The 25,872-nt window shown below is 50.7% G+C and overlaps 2 protein-coding genes across 3 annotated transcripts; both read right to left on the bottom strand.

The window, feature by feature from the left end:
- Nucleotides 1-2,670: 2,670 nt before the first annotated feature.
- COX8A (cytochrome c oxidase subunit 8A) lies at nucleotides 2,671-4,756 on the bottom strand. The gene is made up of 2 exons (XM_020286411.2): nucleotides 4,536-4,756; nucleotides 2,671-2,989 (listed from the first exon to the last, which is right to left on the bottom strand). Exons 1-2 carry the CDS (start codon nucleotides 4,647-4,649, stop codon nucleotides 2,894-2,896), a joined length of 210 nt encoding a protein of 69 aa, XP_020142000.1. The 5' UTR covers nucleotides 4,650-4,756; the 3' UTR covers nucleotides 2,671-2,893.
- Nucleotides 4,757-9,279: 4,523 nt separating this feature from the next.
- NAA40 (N-alpha-acetyltransferase 40, NatD catalytic subunit) lies at nucleotides 9,280-25,665 on the bottom strand. 2 transcript variants are annotated; one of them, XM_012777876.3, is made up of 8 exons: nucleotides 25,538-25,665; nucleotides 18,700-18,795; nucleotides 17,635-17,687; nucleotides 13,539-13,634; nucleotides 13,303-13,461; nucleotides 13,027-13,110; nucleotides 12,205-12,282; nucleotides 9,280-11,911 (listed from the first exon to the last, which is right to left on the bottom strand). In XM_012777876.3, the coding sequence occupies exons 1-8, from the start codon at nucleotides 25,541-25,543 to the stop codon at nucleotides 11,770-11,772; spliced, it is 714 nt and encodes a 237-aa protein (XP_012633330.1). In that variant the 5' UTR covers nucleotides 25,544-25,665; the 3' UTR covers nucleotides 9,280-11,769. The 2 variants fall into 2 exon arrangements, with proteins under 2 accessions (XP_012633330.1, XP_075857852.1); XM_076001737.1 differs by having other exon boundaries at nucleotides 13,393-13,461.
- Nucleotides 25,666-25,872: the final 207 nt, after the last annotated feature.

Here is a 25,872-nt window from a genome sequence, read left to right as displayed (position 1 = left end):
CCATGTAAGATACCATACTCACACATTCCAGGAAGTAGAACACAGACATCTTTGGGGGGGGGCATTATTCTGCCTGTCACATCATCTTCATTTCACAACCCTGAAAACGGAGACTCAGCGAGACCGGATGATTTGCCCAAGGTCATACGGCAAATGGCTGAGCCAGACCTCAAGCCCAAGCGTCCCGACCTCCAGTCCACGGTTCCTGACACTAATAGCCTCTGCCATGATCACAGCCTCCCCCTCCCCAGCATGCCTGCCAGGCCCAGATCCCATGGACATGGGCACGGGAAATGCTGTTCAGAATCCAAAGAGCCTTGCTTTCTCCATAGGGAATTGCTCCAGTGGCCCTGACTTGGTTGGGGGTGAGGGAAAGCCAGTAAAAGGTGATCAGATTTCAGGCCTAGTGGCCATACTGAGGACCAAGGAGTTTGGGGTTCAAACACAACATGTCCCTGGAACTGTAAACTCTCCTGCCCACCCCCAAGTATATCTACCCCCCCACGACCCCCACATATGCCGCAGAACCTGGCAGGCTGTGAGAGAAAAGGGGCTGGAGGAGCTGTTGGGCTTCCTAAGGGCTTTCTCAGACCAGGGCCCTAAATGACTTACCTGTAGCCACTGGCTTCCCACTGGTGGGAGCAGCGGCCCAAGACACAGAACCCTGGGCTGGAGCAGACTCCCTGGGGCAGGGGACCATTACCCACCTCTTTGAGCTCCAGGGGCTCAAAAATGGGAGACACCCAATCAAATGCTTACCAGGACAGTGGGGCTGCCATAGAAACTCAAGACAACTTTCCTTGTCTGATGACTTGTCCTCCCTGTGTGGCAGCCGCATGGCTATGAGGCCAATGTCTCATCTGTGCCCTCAGCCCAAGGAAAGCAGCCCTTAGCCAACCAAGGGCCCTCTGCTCAGTAAGTGGTGGCTTGGTCAGAATGGCCCAGGGACCCACTCCACTCTGTGCACTGTAGGCTGTGCACCTTCCCCGAGGGAAGGCCAGGAAACAGGCCTGGGAGGAGGGGCAGTGTACACTCAGCCACCACTACCCCCAGGGCCAACGTGAACAGGAAAGTGTCCCAGAGTGAGGCATAGAACAAGGAGTGACACTGTTATGTGGGAGGAGACAGCCAGGAGGACCCTCCACCCAGACGAGGAGCTTCTTAGGTACCTGTAGGTGGCAGGTGGATTCTCCTAGCTCAGGATTCCCCTTACCCTAGCTTGGCTTGGGCCAGCCCTTCATGTAAAACACAGGCTCTCCCCTTCCCCAGCTGATATTCCAACCTGTGCACACCTCACAGGTTGTGTGCTTTTCTGGCCCCACTCTGGGCAACAGCTAAGGCAGTTTCTCCCCACCCCTCCAACCAGGCTATGACTTTTTAGCCTCAAACACAAAGACCAGTTTACGTGGAAGGAAATGAGCCATCTAGGAGACAGAAAACCACTTCCTACTTGCTCCTCAGGGAAGCAATCATGGCAGGAGCCGAACTTGCTACAGTGTCCAGGCACTGGCTCCCTATGCATCACTGGACACCACACTAGAAGGCCAGGAAAGACTAGACAAAGGCAGGAGTGCAAAGTCCACATTCAGCTCTGTCAACAGAAACCAGCAAACAAGAGCCAGCAGAAAAGGATCTGAGAAGACATAGGTCCCAACACCCAGGGTCTAAGGCCAACCACCCCTTGCAGCTCTCACCTCACATCTTGGCCAACTGCTCTGGTCCCAGGTGCCCTGGTAGCCTCATGCCATGGGGGACACTGAAATGGCATCAACTAAGTCACCCCAGCAAAGATGCAGTGGAGAGGCAAAAAGCTATGTCTTCCTCCAGGGACGGGCCCTGGAGAGCTGAGTGTTCCTTCCAGACATTGGCAGTCAGGATTCCAGCTTGGCGTGCACCATCCCTGCCAAGATACCTCCAGACCCTGGGACACCACCGGGATCACCGAGGAAGGGCCCGTGCAGGGAGAGTAGTGGCAGATTCCCCATGTTGAGAAGAGGAAGGAAAAGGGAAGCAGAGAGAATAAGGAGGACCTGTCAGTCTGCAAGCATGTACAGACAGAGCACAGCAAGGAAAGGGGCCCTGGAGCTGACATTAAAATGGCAAGAAAGGCCAGGTGTGGTGGCTCACACCTGTAATCCCAGCACTTTGGGAGGCCCGAGGTGGGAAGATCTTTTAAGGCCAGGAGAGGCACAGGCCTGTAGTCTCAGCCACGCAGGAAGATCACATGAGCTCAGGAGTTTAAGGCTGCAGTGAGACATGATCATGACAGCCAGTGTGAGAGACCCTGCCCCTGAAAAAAAAAAAAAAAAAAGCAAAATACTACAAAGTGTTCCACCCTCAACTAGGAAGGGCACCTTCAGCTAAGAAATGGCTGGAACCCATGGAAGAGGAGGAACAGGGAAGGCTGGCCCCAACAGGATAAACACAGACACACAACCATTGAACTTGGCCCAAACAAGGGAGCTGGGGTAGGGGATGAGCAAGAAAGCCTGTTCAGTGACAACAGGATTTGTTTTCCCAAGAAGCCAGACACCATTTAAATGCAGAAAAGCACACACACCCCACCACAGGGCAGCCAGCCAGGCACTCCTCTCCACACCCCGCCCAGCACCAACTCAGCTCAAGTGTGGAGGCAGGAGCCAGGCAAGAGTGAAGGCACCACTTCTGAAGTAAGGTTTAAATAGACTTTATTGTTACAAGGGGACCCCACTGAGCAGGGCCAATGTATGTGGTCCCAGGACGTGATTCGGAGATATCGAGAGGTCATGATTGCAGAAGAGGTAAGTGGAATTGAACAACATGATCCAGGGGAAGCCGGCCAGGAATGCAGACGACATGATCAGGATGGGCCGGTGGGGGTGGTCAGTCACAGCAAGGGAGAGGACAGCCCCCTTCACTCCCGCTTCTTGTAGCTCTCCAAGTGTGACAGGACCCAGCCCGACGGCAGGAGGAAACACACGAAGCAGGAGGTGAGCCCAATGACGATATCCTACACAGAGCACAAGAAAGAAGGAACTTCCAGAGTAAGGATTCCCCTAGGCCAGGGGTCCTCAAACTTTTTAAACAGGGGGCTAGTTCACTGTCCCTCAGACCGTTGGAGGGCCGGACTATAGTTTAAAAAAAACTATGAACAAATTCCTATGCACACTGCACATATCTTATTTTGAAGTAAAAAAACAAACGGGCAAAAACACCCCCATGTGGCCCGAGGGCCGTAGTTTGAGGACGCCTGCCTAGGCTCTCCAATGTCCTAGCAGTTCCCAGGCAGCTGAAAGCCCCCCTCAGGGAGCCAAGACTCAGAGGCAAGTGGGAGGTGCACCATCTCCACGTTTAAAGAAACCAAGCCATGGGGAGAAGTGGCAGAGCCAAGGCCCTTTACCCTTAAGGTAAAGAGTCAGTTATGAGGAGGGAGCTCTGTGAGGGGAAGGAAGGGCAGCCTGGGTTAGGACCCAGGAAGAAGTCCACCAGGTGATTAAGTCAAGGGACAGGAATGAGGGTTTAAACCTGTTTTAAAGCTGGTCTGTTGAGACCCAGGAAACCTGCATAGGTCAGTAACTAAAACGACACCTTTCCTTCCTTGCTTTAAAAGCCTCTCCCTTCCCATCTCCTCTCCAGGACTGTTATTCAATCTTTGAGGGACACTCTTACAGCCACTACCACCTTCCTGATAGTAGTTAAGATCACAGAACAGCTTGGAGCCAGTCTCGAATTCAAATTCCTTCGTCACTTTATGCGTGACTTTGATAAGTCAACACACTGCTCCTAAGTTTCAGTACCCTCAACCTCGAAATGGAGATAATTGTCCTTTCTTCTTAGGGACACTGGGAGGACGGCATGAGCAGCACAGCAGTCTTAGCACAGTGCCTGGCACACAGAAGGCACTAGGCGAACTCCCTGTAGTCGCAATTATCACTATTATTTCCTCAGTTTCGGGGCTCTCCTAGCTTTGCTCCTAACTCAAGGCCCACCAACCTGGATTCTTAAGACACTTGCATTCACGGCCGACTGCTGACACAGAGGCAGATGTATATAAGTTCCGAACAGGTGTAGGCTGTCTTAAATAGCTAAACGCCCCCACGTTGCCAGGAAATCCAGAGACCTGCTAAGGTCCTCTTGCCTCCTCCTCCCTAATAGTAACTAATAATAAATAACGGTGGCAACCATTACCGTTGCTGACAGTCGTCAGACACCCCCCAACGAACCAGTGAAAAAACGGGCTCAGAGGGCTAAGGACGGCTGTTCAGGGCTGCTTACAATGAGTAAGCGACAGGACTGGGACTGACAGGGTCTGACCCGAGACTCCTGGGCTTTGTGTGCAGACCTAACGCTGACCTAGCACTGACTGTCGCCCGGGCACTGTCCCCTCCAGACACGCCCACCCCAGCACTGCTGCTCCCCACTGCGCTGCGGGCCGCGAGGTGCAGGGCGCTCTGGGCCGCCGGAGTCTGCGCGCTCGCGAGGCCGGCACGAGCCCGCCGTGGAACGCAGGGTCCGGCCCGCGGCACCGCCTATGCGCTTCCCGGCCCGCTCCTCACCATCGTCCCAAGCTGCTCCCGCGGCGGCTTCGAATGGATCTGGGCGCGCAGCACCGGGAGCCGCCGGGCCGAGCCTGTCAGGCCCCGCAGCAGCAGCGGCGTCAGGACGGACATAACTGCACCAAGCCGACCACAGACAGCGGCCAGCAGGAGCCCAAGGTCAGGAAGTCAAAATGGCTGCGCAGGCCGGAAGTTCCGGAGCCGGGGAAGCCGGGAAACAGCGTCCCGGAAGCCCCTCGGAAATGACGCAAGGATCCGCCTCCCGCCCGCCCTGCGCAGCTTTCGGCGCGTTCCTCAAAGCAGCCAATCGACGCCGTCCTTCCGCGATGGGCGGAGCGTGGAGGGGCGTTCCTTTTGGCTGTGTCCGCCTCCAGGGCGGCCTTTGCGAGTGACATCTATGGGCACCCAGTCACGTAAAAGAGAAGCCTAAACTGCGTTCTTGACTCCTCCCGCCATTCATACTCTTAAGTTTCTGTGCGGCAGTTCCCTCCTCTCCTGCGTCGTTTCAAACTCCCCTCGCTTACTATTACCCTTTTCAATTTCTGACTCCCTGCCTCCCTCCCTCCCTCATTCCTTCATCTTCGTCTCTAACTCCCTGGTTTTTTTAAACGTAAATCTGATGACCAAATCATATTTCTCAGTGCCTCCATTGCTTTCTTTTTCTTTTCAAAGCCTTGCACGATTAACCCCACTGCTTTCTAGATGAAATCCCCGTTCCTGGATGTCACTCACCTCTCAATATTACACACCCTGGTCCTTGTGTCTGGTCCCCGCCCCCAAGCCTATTACCTCTTTGCATTGTAGGTTCTAAGTAGAACACTTTTTCAACTCCTGCTTAGCCTTCCTTTTTCACCATGCCAACTCCTGCTTCCTGTCCTCCACTTAATGATACATCTTACTTTATTCAACAAATATTTATTAGCCCCTACTATGTGTCAGGAACTGTTCTAGACACCAGTACAAACAAGGCAAATAAGGTCTCTCTTGTCACAGAACTGGGATTACTGAGGGAAGAGACAGACAATAAACAAGCACTTAATGAGAAGCTATCGTAAGTGCCATGATGAAAATAAAACCTTGATGTGCTAGGAAGTGACTTGGGGTGGCACTGCCTCAGGAAGCCTTCACTGTCTACCCCTGCCTGGGCCTCCTCTGTGCCAGCAACACCTGTGATCCTGAGACTGGGGGCCACCTGAGGGCACAGCTGGTGTTGGTTTACCAGTCTCACATCAGACACTCAGAATGTTTATGAACTGCAAGAAGATGAACAGTATTCGAGAGGTAGAAGGTCAACCAGGAAGAGGGGAGCAGGGCCAGCCCCTGAGCCAGGCCCTAATTGTACAATCTCATTCCCTCTTCAGAACATCATGAAGGAGGTGCTATTATTATTTCAGATTTTTTACAAATGAGGAAATAGGCCCGGTGAGCTAGGTGACCTGCTCAAGATCACCAGCTACAAGCCTGCCTAGCCAGGATTCCAGGGCTGGTCCATCTGCTCCAAAAGCCATGCTTTTAACTGCCACACAAGCTGCTGCAGAGAGGGAGAGTTTCTAGAAGTCCCTGTTTTGACACTGAGGTCAATAGTATCAAAGGCTGTGGCAGAGGGTGGGGAGTGCCACAAAAGATGAGATTCAAAGAAGGGTCATATAGCATCCTGAGCTACAGAAAGGAATAGGGGCTTAGGAATTCTGGGGTTTATGGGAGGGTGAAGGGAGGAAACGCATGATGAATAAAGGTTGTCTTGTTACACAGATAAAAAGTCTCCGGTAATAAAAGTGGTCTGGAGCAGCCCTCTTCCTGATACAGATACTTTTACTTATGTAGATTTCCTTTATAGATGTAAACTACAAAAGGACAGCTTTTCAGAGCTACCTATGTCTGCAGTTTCTCTGAATAACCAGCTCAAAATATGTCAGAGAAATATATTTTGAGGTGGTAGGTTCTGGTCTCCTACAGTCATATTTTGGGATAGTTTGTCCTGAGCCCCAACACAGGCAAGAGGCCTGGAAATATTTTAGGAAGGGACAAGACCTTCTGGCATTACCCAGCCTACTTGGGGGACCAAACTTTCAGAAAAGGAGCAGATGGCTCTTCCTCAGGAAGGAGAAATCGGGCTTCACAGCCTCTGTGGAGGAGGGCAGCTTGGGAGGGCAGGGACTTTGGAGTTTTTTCACTCTGGGACTCTCAAATTTGTTTTTTTTCCCCCCAAGAGATGGGGTTTTGCTTTGTCTCCCAGGCTGGAGCGCAGTGGCATGATCACAGCTCACAGCAGCCCCAAACTCCTGAGCTCAAGTGATCTTCCTGTCTCAGCCTCTCGAGCATTAATAATAGATGGGACTACAGGTGCGCATGCAACCACATCTGGCTCGATTTGAATTTAGAGTAATGCCACCGCCCATGGAATAGGGTTGCTGTAAGGATTAACTGAGAGAATGAGTAAAACACTCCACAGTGTGCGGCACAGTCAGCACTAAGTATGAGTGTCACTAGTGAGCAGGGCTCGCCAAATGTGTTTCCTTCCCCCTCGGAGCCAAGCACCACGCGACTGCAGCAACTGCGGTCTACCGGGCTCCTCAGCTCCACCTTCCCTCTGCCCCGGCCTGCACTCAGGGGCACAGGACAGCCTCTGTTGCACTTGGGAAGGAGTGTTCTAGCAAAAACTAGGAAAACCTCCCCCTAATTTGAACTACCTTCAAAGCCTGGCAGCAGAAAGAACCTGGTGACCAGGCCGGGCGCTGTGGCTCACGCCTGTAATCCTAGCTTTTGGGAGGCCGAGGCGGGCGGATTGCTCAAGGTCAGGAGTTCGAAACCAGCCTGAGCAATAGCGAGACCCCGTCTCTACTATAAATAGAAAGAAATTAATTGGCCAACTGATATATATATAAAAAATTAGCCGGGCATGGTGGCGCATGCCTGTAGTCCCAGCTACCCGGGAGGCTGAGGCAGAAGGATCACTCGAGCCCAGGAGTTTGAGGTTGCTGTGAGCTAGGCTGACGCCACGGCACTCACTCTAGCCTGGGCAACAAAGCGAGACTCTGTCTCAAAAAAAAAAAAAAAAAAAAAAAGAACCTGGTGACCAGTGTCCCTCCCACTGGGGAAATCCAGTCCTTCTCAAACCAGCTGCGGCCCTGACAGACCATTCACCCTGTGGCCATGCCTCTGGCTCCATCTGCTCCACGAAGGTGTGCTGGGTTAGCAAGTTCCACCTGAGCAAGGCAGCCTGCGTGCAGCTGGAGGCAGCCCCCTGGAGTCACCGCAGACAGCCAATGCAGGGGACCCCGAGGGGCCCTGGCCACTCAGGAAGGTGGCAGAGGTGGGTGCAGACCTCAGCCCTCCTGGCACTCAGCCAGTAGGGATGAAGGCAGGGCCCCACGCCCTGCCAACTGTGGCTATTTACCCTTCAGCAAGGGGGTGGCCATACCAAGAAATTTCTACCTAGGGTAAAACACAGCCTTTGAGGAACAAAGAACCTGAGGGGCAAATTTTTGTCACATGAGAAATCTGTCAAGTGACTAGCCCAGAAAATTGCTCTCTTTATTCCCAAGGACTGTGATACCTTTCTTTGGGCCTCAAAGGTAAGACCCGCCCACCAGGCACAGGCCACAACCTGCTGTGGCTGGGACTCACCCCTTCTTCCCCAGATTATTGCTCTGCCCAAACACACACGCACTCGCACTCGTGTGGACCAGGGGCTCCCTCTCCACCTTCTAGCAGACGTGGATCACCAAGCGGGAGTGCGGCAAGGGGGCCCCTCCACTGTCCACAGGAAGTGCTTCTGAGCTCCAGCCCTGGGGTCCACTTCTGTCTTTCCTCCCAGCTCCCCAAGGGCTGGGGACTGGCAGGAGCCCTGCCAGTGGGACAGGCTGCATAGCTCCGTCTGCCACACTGGGAGAGCCAGAGCCTCCCCAGCTCTTAACTTTCCTGCCCCATCAGGCCTGATGTGAGTTATCTTCTCTTTTGAGTGTTTATTTCTTTTTTTTTTTTTTGCGACAGAGTCTCACTTTGTTGCCCAGGCTAGAGTGAGTGCCGTGGCGTCAGCCTAGCTCACAGCAACCTCAAACTCCTGGGCTTGAGTGATCCTTCTGCCTCAGCCTCCCGAGTAGCTGGGACTACAGGCATGCGCCACCATGCCCAGCTAATTTTTTATATATATATCAGTTGGCCAATTAATTTCTTTCTATTTATAGTAGAGACGGGGTCTCGCTCTTGCTCAGGCTGGTTTTGAACTCCTGACCTTGAGCAATCCGCCCGCCTCGGCCTCCCAAGAGCTAGGATTACAGGCGTGAGCCACAGCGCCCGGCCTGTTTATTTCTTTTTAAGAAACAAAAGAATATTCTGAGTAACTCAATAAAGTGAAAGAGAGGAAAGAAAATCTCATCTATTCAACTCCCACACATGAGCACTGGAATTTATGTTTGGCTACAAATGTCAAATGTCACAACGCCCAGCTTGGGACTCTCTCCAGGATGTGAAGCAGGCACCCCTCAGGACACCTCTGACCTCCACCCACAACTTCTGGGGAATGGCACAAACACATACATTTGGTCGCTGTTCCCACCTCTGGCTGCTTGCCCTGGACACACTGAGGTTTTCACAGGCCCGAGGCTTCTTCCCTGAACGAGGCATGGGGCCATCACAGCTATGTGCCTCTCGGGGTTTATGCCCAACACTGTCACGGTCTCAGGGTCCAGGGATTCCTGAGGCCACGCTGCCCATGGCACCCCAGCATCAGGCAGCCATCCTAGGCTGAACAAAGTGTCTTTTATTTGTGACATACAAATACAACCAATGCAAAAAGAGATCACTTTTTCCCTTTGATTCCAGTGATACCAAATTGCTAAAGAAAAAAATACATACATCAAGGAGTTTATATTTCAAGTTCCCTCTAAAAAGACCAGAAAAGGTTAAAAAGAACCATACACATGTCCTATACACATTTGATGCCAACAAAAATAACCTGAAATAGGATGAATACAACTAAAATTTTTAAAATCTTAGAAAATATCTTAACATGCCCCTCAACAAAAAACAACAAACAGAAAGGCTAGTACAAAAGGCCTGCTGTTTCTCAAAAACAAGACCTAGGACAAGTGGAGAAAGACTGGTGTTTTAGAGATTAACGGGCTCGACACCAACAAGAGTGATCTGCTGGTCTCAGACACCTCTCCTGCCCCAGCCCAGACCTCCTGAGCAGCTCTTGGGGGTGTGGCCTGAAGAGGCTGGGGTGAGCAGGACATGCACCGAGCGCCTATCTACCAATAGTCTTGGTGCCAGGTGTCAATCACCGGAAAGAGAACACTGAACTCACCTTACATGGGATTTACACTGGGGGTTCCTCTTGGTCCCCTTAAATGGGAGGTATCAGAAATCCATGATCTAAGACAATAAATATTTATCATTCTGTGTCTTTTGAGAGACAGGGATCAGAGGAAAACCTCTTCCTAAACATGCTTCTGTCGTTTCATGATTCTTAGGAGAGTCTACCTCTCCTACCCTCTCCCAGCAAGTTCAATTCTCACCTGGGGTGAAACCCCCGGCAGCCAGCAGGGTAGGTAGGGCAAAGGCAGACATTCCAGTGTAAAGCTGCGAGGCCCTCTCCAAGGAGCACCCGGCCCCACTGCTGGTGAGGTCAAGAGCAGCACAGAGTGCTCAGCAGAGGGCCAGGCTGGGCAAGGGAGGCCCAGCACGCACAGGCCCCTGCACAAGCAGGAATCCAGGTGAGAAGCAAGGACCACGCTGGCAAAATCTGCCAGGACAGACTGCATGAGCTGGGCAGAGGGCAGGATGTGAGCAGACACTGAGGTCAGAGGACTGACAGACTTCCAGGAGAGCAACTTCACAAAGGCTAGAACCTTTTTGATACTCCCTAAAGCAGAGCTCAGGGATGCCCAAGGGGAGGTGTTAGGTGCTTTTTCCTTGACAAGGATTTGGTTTGTCTTCCCTGGAACAGGAACAAGGCCTAGAGATGAGGATGACTACAGGTTCTGAGCCTGCATCCTATCCCTTGAGAGAGGAGGAAGGCCTTCTCCTCCCCCTGCTCCAACCTGCTGCCACAGGGTGACACCAGAGACAGAAAAGCAGCTGTTTTGGCCACTGAGAGGCATTCCTGTTGCAGCCTGAGCTATGGCTCGCCTGGGCCAGGCAGTGGCACTAGTGCCTCACTGAGGCAGCGAGGGGCGAGGCTGGGGAGCGCAGGCAGAGGGGCCTGCTGCTGGCTGGGGGCTCTCTGAAGAGGGGGGTGGCAGTGGGGAGGGATGCCCCACACCTTCAGAGAACTATCAGCACCAAGAGATGAGAGGAAATGGCATTAACTACACCAGGAACGAATGGTCCTTCTGGGGGAAGATGAGGGGCTCCCTGATGTTATTCCCCCCTTGAGACTAAGAACAGAGGTATCTAGGATAGAGGTGAGAGGCAGGGGGAAAAGAGCAGTGAGGGGCCACAGAGAGGAACAAGCAGAACCTCTGGCTTTCTTCTATGGATGAAAAGCTCAAGTCACTGCCGTGAGATCAAGAGGTTAAGCTTAGAATGCAGCAAAATCCAGGAGCCCAGAGAAGCCACCGTGCCCACAGCAGGCCCCACACAGCACCTTGTTCCTGGTACTCTAGGCATCTCCCACTGACAGCGATGGAGACAGAGGCCGCCTTCCTCCCAGAGTCGGCTGGTCCCGAGACAACTCCACTCCGTGAATCCATAAAAAGAGCCTTGCTTGCTTCCTTGTATCTTGGCACAAAATATCTTCCCACAGTCTCCATCAGAGCGTTCCACCCACGAAAGCGTGAGTCTCTCTGAAGCCTCTCTCTACATCCAGATCTCACACTGGGTCTGTTCCTCTTTGGGGACAAGCAGACCTCAGACCCAGGACTCTAGGACTTTCATAAAGGTGGGCATGAACATTCCATTTGTCCAAGCATGTATGTAGGGGGCTGTCGAGAATCCAGCTGCAGAGAAGTGGGGGAACCAAACAAAGAAGAAGCCACTGTGTGGGTACGAGCGTTATGGCTGGGCCTCTGCCAGCTCTTCCCTCTCCACTCCCCCGGCACTCTGGTCTTCTAGGAGAGAGGAGGAAGGGTAGTTTGGACCTCCTCCCAGGGTTCTGTGCTCTCAGGGTACTACCTGGCACGTGCCAGGCTGAGGAGGCACCAGCTCTGAGGCACCTGGCAAGTGGCATGAGACCAGGGAAGAAGATAGACCTTAGGAGACAGCATTGTGACTTGCAAGTGGTTCTGGGAGTTCAGTGGCAGCAGCCACCACAGTGTCCACCTGCATGGGAATGCTGGCTGTCCCCAAACTTGGTCCTCCGGCTCAGGATCTCATAGGAGCAATCCTCTCCACAGCAACCAGACATGCTAGGGGAAGAGTCGTCAATTTCAAATCTGCAAGGCAGGCAGGAGAAAAGGGTTGGTTGGAGACAGCTGAATGCCTTCCTCCCTGACCTGAGAACTTATCCACCAGCCACACTAATGAGACCCCTAGGATGAGGGCACAGGAGAGGTGCAGGGGACCAAGTCAGAGGGCACTGCCACACCATCTCACCAATCTTAAGCCCCCACAGACCACTGGGCTGGGAGCTCAGCATCAGGCTGGGTGGGGGCCAAGACCTGGACAATGGCACTGGGCAGGCACCTCCTACCACCCAGAAGGCCCACACCAGGGCCCAGCTCCTTACTGCAGTGCTTCTCTGAAGAACTGGTAGGCGCCATGATTGTGTTTAAATACCGTTAACATAACCTTCTTCATCTGTGTGCTAGAAGAAAGTAGAGCAAGCACCTTTTAGAAAGAGAAACAGAGACTAAAGCCATGCATGCTTCCTCTCTCTCCTGTCTCTGCCTGCTACCTCCTTTCACACTAAGAAGTGTTCCTAGATAGGCATAGTGGCTCACACCTGTAATCCCAGCACTTTGGGAGGCCAAGACAAGACGATCGCTTGAGGCTAGGAGTTCAAGACCAGCCTGGGCAATATAGCAAGATGCCATCTCTACTAAAAATTAAAAAAAGAAAAGAAATTAGCCAGGTGTGGTGGCATGCACCTGTAGTCCCAGCTACTCAGGAGGCTGAGGGAGGAGGATCACTTGAGCCCAGAAGTTCAAGGCTGCAGTGAGCTATGATCACACCACTGCCCTCCAGCCTGATGACAGAGCAAGACCCTGTCTCAAAAAAAAAGGAAGAGAAGTGTTCCTGAGTCTCACCTCTAGCCTCCAGAGGTCTGGGGCCCCCACCTGACTGGCTTCTTCCAGGGCAGGGATCTTTCTCACTTCCTCTCTGTAGCCCCATTCCACAGGTACAGAACTTGGCACACATCAGGCACTCAAAAGATACCTGCTGCGCTGAGCTGACTGTACAAAATCTGGAGTCACAGCAAGGCAGGGAGCATCTCCTGACAGCATCTTACTCCCAAACATTCCTGAGCCTTTTCTTCTAAGGAGGCTCGAAGACTAGTGGATGCCTCAGTGCCAGCTCCTTCCAAATGAAGGACTCGCAGGGCCCTTACCTATTGGCCATGAGCTGCAGGATCTGTATGAGGAACTTGCCCAGGCCTTTCCGCCGCACCTTGCTTTCCAGCTGCACTTCGTAGCTGGGTGAGAAAAGCAGAGAGGTGAGCGTGCAGGATGGGACATGAAGAGGCTGCAAGGTCTGTTGGAGGAGCTTGCAGCCCCTGGCAGCCCACTGACCGACAGGCCCAGTGGGCTTTGCCACCTGGAGAGAGTGCCCAGAGCATCACCAGGGTCTCCCCACCGCACCACCCCACCCAAGCTGTGGCTCCTACCAGTACAGGACTTCATCCCCACACTCCACGTCAAACCGGAAGTGAGAAAAGGCAACGGGGACAGAACTATTTTCCCAAGCAATGAGGTACCAGGCTCGGTCATCTGTCATTTCCTCTCGTTTCTCTCGGTCCTTCCAGCCCCACTCACTCTGCTCATACCTGGGGAATTTGGGGGCAGTCAGGACAGGGAAGTGCAGAAGAGAAAAGCCAACTGGGGAATGTCCGGGCATGCTTACATGGTTTGCATATTTGTTTTGGTCAGGTCGAAGGCCCAGTCCACAGTGGCTGGCTCCAGTCCAGACACTCGCTTACATTCAATGGAGACATTCAACCTGAGAAGAGGACCAAGGAGGTGTTAGGAGCCGGCTGTAGGATCAGAGCTTCAGCCAGGGCACTGCTGTTCCTCCCTGAAAGCCTAACAGGAAGGCAAGCCTGGTCTCAGTCACTTTCTGGCAAAAAGTCAACCCTGCCCCTTCCTCAACATGACTAGGAAAGGTGGCTATGCAAGAACTGAGCCTTTCAGGCTGAGATTAACCCGTCACCACCCACCCCACCATCCTAACCACAAGGCCCATTTCCTGCCTGCCCGCACCATCCTTACCAGCCAAAGTACTTTGTAAATTTCTTGTCTCTCTCTGCTACCTCTTTGCTCTTTTCCTACCCTCTTGGTCTCTTCTGTACTTTGTTATAAACACAGTTTTTCCGCTTAGTTCCTGCCCCTAGGCATTTTTCCTGTTGCTTTAATTTGTGAACTGACATCTCACTGGGCTCCCACCTGACCTCTTCCTTCTGCCTTCAAAACTTCCGGGTGACTTCAGGCCCATCAAGGAGACTATGCCTCAGCCAGGCCCAGTGGCTCACGCTGTAATCCTAGCACTCTGTGAGGCTGAGGAGGGAGGATTGCTTGAGGTCAGGAGCTCAAGACCAGCTTCAGCAAGAATGAGAACCAGTCTCAACTAAAAATAGAAAAAATTAGCCAGGCATGGTGGTACGTGCCTGTAGTCCCAGCTACTTGGGAGGCTGAAGCAGAAGGATGGCTTGAGCCCAGGAATTTAAGGTTGCTGTGAGCTAGGCTGACATTGCGGCACCCTACCCAGGGTGACTAAGAGAGACTCTGTCTCAAAAAAAAAAACACTGTGGCTCAACACACTGATATTGATAATCAGTGTGAAAAGAAAAAGAAAAGACGACTATGGCTCAACAACCCCCTGCCAGGAGTCCCACCTGCCTCTTCCTCTGTAGCAGGTATTCTTGGCCGATCAGACAGGCTAAACCAGGAACCAACCCAATGCTGCTTTCCTAGACTAACAAATGCTATAGGCATAAAGGTATTCATTTCTAAATGAAATTTAAGTAAGATATGGTTAAACTCCTCGGCCAGTGAGATGACATTTTCTAGGTCAGGGGTCCTCAAACTTTTTAAACAGGGGGGGTCAGTTCACTGTCCTTCAGACCATTGGAGGGCCGGACTATAGTTTAAAAAAAACTATGAGCAAATTCCTATGCACACTGCACATATCTTCTTTTGAAGCAAAAAAATAAATGGGCAAAACACCCACATGTGGCCCGCGGGCCGTAGTTTGAGGACACCTGCTCTAGGTAGTACATTCTGAAAGGACAGCAGTAAGCAAACTCTAAGTAAGCCTTCAAAGAGCTACCACATGAGTATCTTTCAGCAGCTCTTGACACAACCCTCAGAAGATGTTCCCACTGGAATCCACCATCACCTCTGCTGACTTGCACATCACGTGAGCTGCATACATGCTCAGTCTTGTAAATTCAGAACCTCCCACCCCTAACCCTCAAGAGTCTTCCTTTCTTCGCAAGTACCAACCAGGTAGCAGACAGAATAGCCCAAACACAGCACTGCATCTGTCTTAACTACAAAATGTCCAAAGTCTGTCTGCAGGTATAAATTCTACATTGACCTTTAATTTAAGTATGTGAAAGTAGGCTCACACAAAATTCAAGGCACAAAGGAGCCCAGAGTCTGCTGGCAATGCCTACTTCAGAGCTATTCATCATTTCTGGAAGTCAGCAGGCATGTGGAATATGGAAACGCTAAGAGATAACACAACAAAGAATCCCTAAACTACATAGAAGGACTCCCCAGAAGTTGAATGACAAAGCTGCCAGAGGAGGCCGGGAGTGGTGGCTCACACCTATAATCCTAGCACTCCTGGGAGGCCAAAGTGGGTGGCCGAAGTGGGAGGATCGCTCAAGGTCAGGAGTTCAAAACTAGCCTGAGCAAGAGCGAGACCCCGTCTCTACTAAAAATAGAAAGAAATTCATTGGCCAACTAAAAATATATAGAAACAATTATCCAGGCATGGTGGCGCATGCCTGTAGTCCCAGCTACTCGGGAGGCTGAGGCAGTAGTATTGCTTGAGCCTAGGAGTTTGAGGTTGCTGTGAGCTACGCTGACACCATGGCACTCTAGCCCAGGCAAGAGAGTGAGACTCTGTCTCAAAAAAAACCAGCTGCCAGAGGAACTGTAACGCATTTGATCAAACAGGAAGAATCAAAAGTGTGATGCTGGCCGGGCACGGTGGCTCACGCTTGTAATCCTAGCACTCTGGGAGGCCGAGGCGGGCGGATTGCTCAAGGTCAGGAGTTCAAAACCAGCCTGAGCGAGACCCTGTCTCTACTATAAAAAAATAGAAAGAAATTAATTGGCCAACTAATATATATATAAAAAATTAGCCGGGCATGGTGGCTCGTGCCTGTAGTCCCAGCTACTCGGGAGGCTGAGGCAGGAGGATCACTTGAGCCCAGGAGTTTGAGGTTGCTGTGAGCTAGGCTGACGCCACGGCACTCACTCTAGCCTAGGCAAGAAAGCAAGATTCTGTCTCAAAAAAAAAAAAAAAGTGTGGGCCGGGCGCTATGGCTCACGCCTGTAATCCTAGCTCTTGGGAGGCCGAGGCGGGCAGATTGCTCAAGGTCAGGAGTTCAAAACCAGCCTGAGCAAGAGCGAGACCCCGTCTCTACTACAAATAGAAAGAAATTAATTGGCCAACTAATATATATATATAAAAAATTAGCCGGGCATGGTGGCACATGCCTGTAGTCCCAGCTACTCGGGAGGCTGAGGCAGCAGGATCACTGGAGCCCAGGAGTTTGAGGTTGCTGTGAGCTAGGCTGACGCCACGGCACTCACTCTAGCCTGGACAACAAAGCGAGACTCTGTCTCAAAAAAAAAAAAAAAAAGTGTGATGCTACAAAATTCAGATGCAGCTATGAAAGGTAAATGGAGAGTTACCTGCTTCATAATTCAAGTATCTGTATTTATCTATTTTGTTCATTAAAATACACCAGCTGCTACTTACAGAGCTGGATATATTCTATTTCCTCCTTTAAAAAACCTTGCAAGTTTGGCAGCATCATCCTCTTTGGCAGATAAGAAAATGAGGCCTGAGGAGTATGAGTGACTTGTCCAACTAGAGTTAATAAGAGGCCCAGCTACAATTCAGCCTATACCTCTGAGAAACCATAACCCCTATTTTTCTGTAAGCCAAGGTGTTATATTATAGAAGTATGACTCATGAACAGCATCCCAGGTAAGACAGATTATGCTTATTCTATAAACCAAAAGGACAAAAAAGGGGAGGAGGCCTTTAATCCTGATCCTACAGTAAATTGAATCAGCAGTAATAACAGCTAACACCTAGCTTTTAGTACACTCCAGGAACTAACACTTTACATCCAATCCTTCTGACAATTCCAGAAGGAAAGTATTATTAGACCCATTTCTGATTAGAAAATTGAGGAACAGAGAAGTTAAATAATTTGTCCAGGGTCAAACAGCCAATAAGTGACTTTTAACAATTATACTATATACTCAGGGCAAGAGCAATGGATTGGAATTGAAAGTCCCCTCATCTAGTAAATCTCTTTCCTATAAAGAGTAAAAAAAATAAAAAGAAAAGAGTAAATATAAAATAATAATTAAAAAAAAAAAAGTCCCCTCAGCTGTCAGGGGTAAACTCTATAGAAACCTCCTTTGACTTCTCTAAGCCTCAGTTTCCCATGTATAAAATGAAGGTGTCAGCCTAGACAATTTTCCAAATTTATTTCAGCTCAATGATTCTTTGTATAGAGAAAACAAGTCCTAAAGAGACATCTGAGATTAAGTGCAATCTTTGCTCATTTACAGATTCCTTTGTCAGCCTAACAGTAGGATTTTATATCAATAGAGGGCAGTAGCCAGTTTCTGCTTTTTCATAATAATTAAGAAGAACGAGAAAGTTTGGGTCTGAGGAAGCCTCCTCTGGAGAGGTGACTTCCTGAAGACATTCAAGGAGACAACAGTTAGGAACACTAAACATGACTCACCCATTTCGATCATATTTCTTGAACACTGGGAAAGCCTCTAGAGGGTCTCCAAGCTGTGGAGGGAAAGAAAAGAGAATAGCACAGACAGGTGTGGTGGAGGTGCAGGCCCTGCCCCGAGTCCTGTTTTCTGGGAGTGTGACACTGTGGGGACCCACGTTAGGAGGTTAGGTCTGGCCCCAGGAGCAGCCTCACAGACCCTTCCATCTGCCTCAGCTCTGAAGTCACATGTAGGAGGAAGGCTTTGGTAAGAAGGCCAAGAGATTTAAGTTCAGTGTCATTTGACAGGCTAAGAGGAGATTTTACTGGCCTATGGGCATAATACCTGCTCACAGCACAGCCAACACAAAGGAGAGGCCACCTGATCTGCTCTCACACTTCTGAGAAGCAGCCCCAAACTGACCTCAGCTGGACAAAACCCCAAATGGAAAATCACATCCCTGAGCCACATCCTCATAAATGTGGAGTGTTGACTATGAGTGGGCTAAAACAATGATCAAAAAATGGGATATGAAATGGGGGCAGGAAGGATTATCAGAATTCCCACTTCAGTTGGAAAGCCACGGCTACCAGGCTGCTCCCGTCCTGGCCCACGTGGTGCTCAGATCTGCAGCTACTCCTGCCCTGACTGCAGCCCCCCGGAGGACCAAGCCACTGCATCTCCTCGGCTCCCCACAGCCTTCAGTGCCTCATGTGCAGCTAAGAAATGTTTGGAGAAATCAATGAGAAAAATGTATACTACATTTCATCAAGAAGTTTCTTCCCTAGAATGCAAACTCCTAACAGAAATTTCTCCAGATCCTCTTCTATCCATAAGAAAGGAGACCTACAGAGAAGCACTTCCATTGGGTTCCACATTTCCCGGAACACCTGGGTCAACTGCTGACACCTCCTCCCAACTCTCCCGCCCAGTCAGAAGTGCTGGGCTCATTGCCCTGCCCTGCAAGGAGACAAGGCTGCAGACACAGGTATATCACAATGCTGCCACAGGGTGGCGCCAAGAGAAACCAAACTAAAAACCAAATTGAAATCCCAAGAGGCAGGGACTGGGAAGGAGGGGACAGTCACCCTGTTGGCGGCATCCACTTTGGCACAAACGGCATCCATGGCAGCTCGCTCCTCCAACCGCTTCTGCTTCTTCTCCTTGGCTTTGCTCGACTTTCTCTGCAACAGAGAAAAGCAACACAGGCTGGAAGGGGCTATAGCCAACCAAAGAACTCCCTTTCCCTTTGAGGAACAAAAAGGTCCCTGCATCCACAGGCCACACACTTGTAAGATGGGAAAGACCCAGGCGAGTAACATCGCTTCATACCAGTGAGTCCCCAGGAGTGTCACTAGACTTCTCAGCTTCCTTTCAAGAAGAATACTGACCCTCCTGATCACGGGTCACTATGGGGACCCAGTGAGAAAGCGGATAACACCTGCAGCAGAGCTGGCCCTCAGCAGACGCCCAGTAAATACGCACTCTTGTGCTCCCTCCTAAGGAGGGAACACCCAATTTTAGGCACATTTAGGACAGCTTTCAGAGAGGAGATAGCATATGAGGTAGCTGCTGATGGCTGGTCCTAAGTTTATTTAATAAAGCTTTTTCAGGGTCTTCCAGCTTTGGGAAATAAAATATGGTCAAGGGCAGTTCCTATGGGAGCTGGGTCCCATTTCAGGCTGAGGCCGTGGTGCTCTGGCTTACGAATACAGAGGCATTCCCCAGAAGCTCGGCTCAGTCAAGGCCAGTAAGTAGTGGCAGGCACACCATGAACCTAGCGACAAGGGCAGAGTGCAGAGCCCCAAGGGGTTCACCTCAGGACAGAAGTGACGCTGACACATGGCCAGCAGGACCAAGTTGCAGGCACACAGGCAAGGGGAGCAGCAAAGGGAGGCTCTCCTTGCAGAGAGGGCCCAACGGCACATGGCCCACTGCTGCATCTAGATAAGATCCTGTTTTGAGGCAGATGTAGGGTTCTCTCAGGCCTAATGGGACCTCTTTCTCTCCCTCTTGTAAAAAGCTGGGTGAGGGCCGGGCGCGGTGGCTCACGCCTGTAATCCTAGCACTCTGGGAGTAGCCGAGGCAGGTGGATTGCTCGAGGTCAGGAGTTCGAAACCAGCCTGAGCAAGAGCAAGACCCCGTCTCTCTATAAATAGAAAGAATTAATTGGCCAACTAATATATATATATAGAAAAAATTAGCCAGGCATCATGGTGGCGCATGCCTGTAGTCCCAGCTACTTGGGAGGCTGAGGCAGGAGGATTGCTTGAGCCCAGGAGTTTGAGGTTGCTGTGAGCTAGGCTGACGCCACGGCACTCACTCTAGCCTGGGCAACAGAGTGAGACTCTGTCTCAAAAAAAAAAAAAAAAAAAAAAAAAAGCTGAGTGACACAGGGAAAGAACGAGGCTCTAGAGTCTGACAGGCCTCGTCCAAAGCCTCTCCTGGTCTCTACTCCCTGCAGTCCTAGGACAGGATACAGCCTTCTGTAAGCCTCCTTCCCTGGTCTGTTGAGTGAGGCTCTTAATACCTCCTTGAAGGTATCAAACCCATGAGGGGTAATCTGGCATGTGCTCTATAAATGACAGCTCTCACTCTTACTCCCAAGGAGGACTAGAAAGCACAGGCATGTAGAGGTCACCCACACACCCTAAGTCCCTGGAAGGCACCCCAAGGCCCTAATTAGCTGGCTCTGCTTCTTACCAACAGCACAGCCTCTTCTTTTTTTTTTCCTGAGACAGAGTCTCACTTTGTTGCTCAGGCTAGAATGAGTGCCATTGCATCAGCCTAGCTCACAGCAACCTCAAACTCCTGGGCTCAAGCGATCCTGCTGCCTCAGCCTCCCGAGTAGCTGGGACTACAGGCATGCACCACCATGCCCAGCTAATTTTTTCTATGTATATTAGTTGGCCAATTAATTTCTTTCTATTTATAGTAGAGATGGGGTCTTGCTCTTGCTCAGGCTAGTTTCCAACTCCTGACCTCGAGCAATCCACCTGCCTCGGCCTCCCAGAGAGCTAGGATTACAGGTGTGAGCCACCGTGAGCCTCTTCTTTTTTTTTTGAGACAGAGTCTTGCTTTGTTGCCCAGGCTAGAGTGAGTGCCATGGCGTCAGCCTAGCTCACAGCAACCTCAAACTCCTGGGCTCAAGTGATCCTTCTGTCTCAGCCTCCCGAGTAGCTGGGACTACAGGAATGCGCCACCATGCCAGGCTAATTTTTTCTATATATATTAGTTGGCCAATTAATTTCTTTCTATTTATAGTAGAGACAGAGTCTCACTTTTGCTCAGGCTGGTTTCGAACTCCTGACCTCAAGCAATCCGCCTGCCTAGGCCTCCCAGAGTGCTAGGATTACAGGCGTGAGCCACTGCGCCTGGCCTAGCACAGCCTCTTCTGACCCCCACACTCCCTTTCCCTGAGCTCTCTGGAGAGAGGTTTGACAACCCCTAATTACATCCTAGCCCTGACACTGCCTGGCTCCAGGAAAGAGCACTCAGAGCGATTAACATTCTACCCAAGCTGAAAAACCAGCCACTGGGAAAGTTTCTCGGTATAAATTCTACCTTTGATTTTCCAAGGAATACCACTGCTTACTTCCTACTTCAAGCAACCAGGAGGCATAATAGTTCAAATACCAGAAACACAGGAATGGCATACAGGTACAAATTCTACCAACACTAGATATTAACTATCTTCTGACTGAGCACTGTGCTGGGAGCCAGGCTAGATTCCATTTCCTATCTCCCTAGAGGAAGAAACAGAAGAGAATATGCCATCCGTATAAGGCTGGGATCCTGGGACAGAACTACTAGCTCTCTACCATGGAGAAGTTTTAGAGCATCCATCTTCGTCTCTGGAAATTTGGGTTTTAAGACAACATTGAGATACTCCAAGCTTGCAAAGTACTTTCACAAACATTATGTGTTATCAAACCATCACCTCCCTTTATATCTGAGGAAACTGAGGCTCGATGGGATGATGTGACTTGCTCAGAGTTCCCCAGAGAGTAAGCAGCAGAGGGAAGACTCAATCCCAGCGGTCAGGCCACACAGATTCAGTGGTTGTGCCACCAGCCCTGCTGTCTCCCACTGGGAGAGCTACTTCCACTCAGTCATCAACAAAGACCTTCTCATGTCTGATAACATAAGGCCTAGGACCTCAGAAACCCTCAGGCAGTCACTTAGCAACTCTTTCTCATTGTCCACCTTGCTTGATAACAATTTGCCAACTGTGCTACCCCAGGCCCTACCTATCCCTGCCACAAGGCAGAGGTGAGGAAAAGGTAAACCTCACATGGAAGGTGTCCAGGGCTGCACAGGGGGACAGAGAGATCATGAGCTTTGGCATTACCTGGACTGGGCCAATGCTCCTTCTGCCAGCATGACTTGTGAAAGCAACTCCATCTCCAGGACCATGGGGACACAACCGCTGGCCTCACAGAATAGCTATAAGGACAGTCAGAAGCTAGCACACCTTCACCCTGCATGCTCACTCTCTTACCACAACACAGAGCTGAAGGATCAGAGGACCCAGAAAGCAATGAAACCTGGATTCCCTCCATCGAATCTCATTTCTAAGCAAGAGAAGTAATTCCAAAGCACAAGCAGCAGGAAGGCCGGCCCCAGGCCTCCAGGAACTCTAAGGGCTCATTCATGCAGAACTGGCAAACCAGGCAATCCTCTGAGTGGGGACTGGGGCTGCCATGGCCTGAGACTGAGATAAGGAAAGAGCCCCTTAAGCACTTTCCTGCCTACCCACATGGCATGAGGGAGGCTGCAACAGACTGGGACAAACAGGTAGAGGCTCACCCCCAAACTAAGAAAAGTGGTCTCCCACAGTTCCAATTATCTTTGTTCCTGCCTTGCGGGGGTAAGGCTGTCCCACAGGGACATAAGAAAATGCTCCTAATTAAAATGAGAAATATGCACAATGAATGGTAAGCTCATTGTGGTTAAGTGTCTTTCCCTAGATAGATAAATAGAAAAGTAGATAGATGTGCACATGGGATTCCAAGTCAAGAGACCTGGATTTAATATTTGATTCTTAGCTCTTTCACTTAATAGCTGCGTGACTTTAGGCAAGTTACTTAATCTCTTTTCAGCAAATTGCTCAATTTCTCTGAACCTCAGTTTTCTTATCCATAAAATGGGGCCAACAATGCCTACATCAACATCATCACAGTACTATTATGAGGACAAAATGACACAGTGTCCTGGATATAAAAATTCTTTACAGTAACAACTTCTGTTTACAAAGATTCTGCTTGTGCTTTAGCAAAGATGATCTATTTTAATCTTTACAACTCAGCAAGGTACATGTGCCTACTTCTTTGATGAGAAATCTGAGGCACAGAGAGTTTCACTTTTAGGGTCACACAGCCAGTGAGTAGGGTTCTCAAAGAGGTCTTCCTTCCACAGTCTCCCTCCATTCCCACCAGACTCTACATTCCATGAGGCACAGGTTATATCTGCTTTATTTGCCAATGTTTATCAGTATTCAAACAGCAGGTACTCAGTTCATATCTGTTGAATGAATCATCCAAGATTCAAATCCAGGTTTGAACCCTAAGTCCATGCTCCTTCTACTACATTGCAATTACATTTATATGGCACTTTTTGTTATGAAGTGCTATACAGCTATTTTCATGTGCAGCTGTGAAAATCCTCCCTTTATTATTCCTATCAAAATAGTAACTCCACATGCAGTTCCATGACTGCTAGGGGTCCCAAAGAAAAATGAAAACAAACAAAAAAAACCACGTGGGGTGGGGAGGAGACACCTTCTAGAAAAGGAATTTGATATCTCTTAAATTTTCAGTGTCAGTACCTCCAACCCACATGGTAGCCAGGACCTGAAAAGAACTTCTGGTTTTGGTGAAGGGAAAAAGAGATCTAAATTTTAATTCCTAAAAGGCTACATATGTGTGGCTGCTAGGGCGAAAGAACTTTGAAGAGAACATGCACCATCTAAGATCATGCTGTCAAATGGAGCATGGAGACAGAGGGTGACCACTAGGAATGATGACTTCCTGACACTGAGTTGGGCCATCCCCAGCTCCCACTGAAGAGAAGGTTCCAGCTATTTCAGGGAGGATAATTTAAGTCTCTCTGTTGCTATTTTATGCCAGCAGAGACTTGGTAGGGGCTGTTCTGAGAAGCACATCTGTGAAGTATGAGTAATAAGATTGGGGCCCTGAAGGAAGCAAGGATCATAGCATCTCTGGGGCCTGCTACTTCAACTCACCCAATGAGGAAGTGCTGAACCAGAATGGCATGTTATGCTTCTTGTTTTCTGTTCAGTTTGTACTGGCTGATTCTGGTGGACAGTTACTAAGCCATACAGGTTTCATTTAGTTTCAACAACAGCAAGGGTCTGGGACCTTTTCACCAAAATCTGGGTTAAATATGCCTAAGGTCTCTATACTTCATTTTCTATATATGAAGTACACAGTACCCAAAATTCCTTACTGAAATAATGACTACTCAATTCCCCACTGCTAACTTTGACTGGCTAAAAAATAAATAAATAAATAAAAATAAAATGATGACTGTTTTGACACAGTTTAGACAACTATTTTTGTCTTGTAAGTTGATTTGTTCAGTCAATAAATATTTGGGTGAGAGAAAAAAATCTAGGTTAATAACAGCAGGGACAAACCTGATGGGTTAAAAATAGCACAAATCTATTTTAGATCACTAAAGTGAAGGCTGAGAATACAGGCAAAAATAACAGCCACTACTTATGAGGCACTTCCTTGGCTACTTACATCCATTATCTCATTAATCTTCACTGCTACCCTAAGAGGTAGGTATTAGCATCCCCTTGGTGAGGAAATTCAAAGACAGAAAGGCCAAGTCACGGGCACAATATTATGCTGCTAGCCAACAAAGATGGGGCAAGCACCAGGTTATCTCTGGCTCCAAAGTCAGGTTTCCCTAAAGGTGGTGGAAATTTCATGTAAATACTAATATAGGCAGTAAATGGAGGGCCAGTTATCTTTTTAGGAGGGTAACTGATACTGCTCCAATTGGGACTTAGCAAGGTGAACTCACAGAAACATGCAAATAACTTCTGCCCAAGCCGGTATGCCGGGAAAGGGCACTAAAACGCGCCTCCAGGCTGCCGGCAAAGAACAGGTGGTCAATATCCATCCGCAGCTGCTGCCATCACCAGTGGTCCCCCCATCTGCCCTGCTCACCTGCACAGCTCTGCGCTTGCATAGCTACCTGCACTACTAAGACTACTAACCACCCAAGTAGTATAATCACTTCATCGCAACCGGGAGGCCGCGAAGGCAGGCCTCTGTGGGAAGGGAGGAGTGTTTCATCAGGAACAGGAGGAACCTGGTGGAGAGGTTTCCAAAGAGTGTAGGGGGAACCCGCTTTGCTGCAACTCGAGTAGCGGGAAGCGCAGCGGACTGGGATGGGGAGACCCGGGATCCGGGAGACCCGGGGTGGGGACGGAGCCCGGTCACGCCAGTGTGACCTTGGCTGGGCGCCTTCTTTCCTCTGGCCCTCAGTCCCTCCAAGCCAGGGTGGGCCTCGGCTGTGGAAACTCGCGGAGCTGGTGACAGCCCAGTGATGGGTGGCGCAGGGGGCGGGGAACTAACCTCAGGAGCCGCGCGGGGGAGGGCTGGGGACCGGTAACCGGTCAGCGAGGCAGGAAGAGGCGGGCGCGACGCGAGCGGCGGGGGGCACCGAGGGGGTGCAGCCCAGGAGAAGGGTGCTCCCCAAGGGATTCCCCGGCTAAGCCGACATGGGGACCCTGAGATGGGGGAGTCAGGTCATGTGGGGGCTAGGGGTCACGTGAGGCCGGAGGGGGTCGGGGTCACGTGAAAGGGGGGTTAAGGAACAATGGGGGCGAGGGGGGCGAGGGTAGCGAGGAGCACCCCTGGACGTCCCGTCTCCTCTCCCTGCCTCACTCACCCCCATGGCGACAGAGGCGGCGGCGACTCTCAGCTCCTGCTTCACACACTTGCCGGCAGGGAGGCGGCAACAGCAGCAGCTGCAGCGACAGCAGGGGCAGAGCGGCGGGCCCCGCACCGCGCATGCGCTTCGCGGGCTCCGCGCCGGCGCAGAACGGGGAGGGGGGGGCGAGCGGCAGAAGGCACGCAGGTGGAGCGCGGCGAGGCGGGCCGAGGGTCTCGAACCAGAAAGAGGCGGGAGGCACGGAGGAGCGTCGCGCTGGGAGTGACGTCCTGACGCCGGGCCCGCCCCCTCGCCGGGCTGTGTGTGTAGCTATGGCAACAGCCGCGCGGGGC

The sequence above is a fragment of the Microcebus murinus genome, chromosome 4 (assembly GCF_040939455.1).
Source record: "Microcebus murinus isolate Inina chromosome 4, M.murinus_Inina_mat1.0, whole genome shotgun sequence".
NCBI classification, from domain to species: Eukaryota; Metazoa; Chordata; class Mammalia; order Primates; family Cheirogaleidae; genus Microcebus; species Microcebus murinus.
The sequence above is the reverse complement of the archived record's forward strand: the minus strand, read 5'-3'. Positions and strand labels throughout refer to the sequence as shown.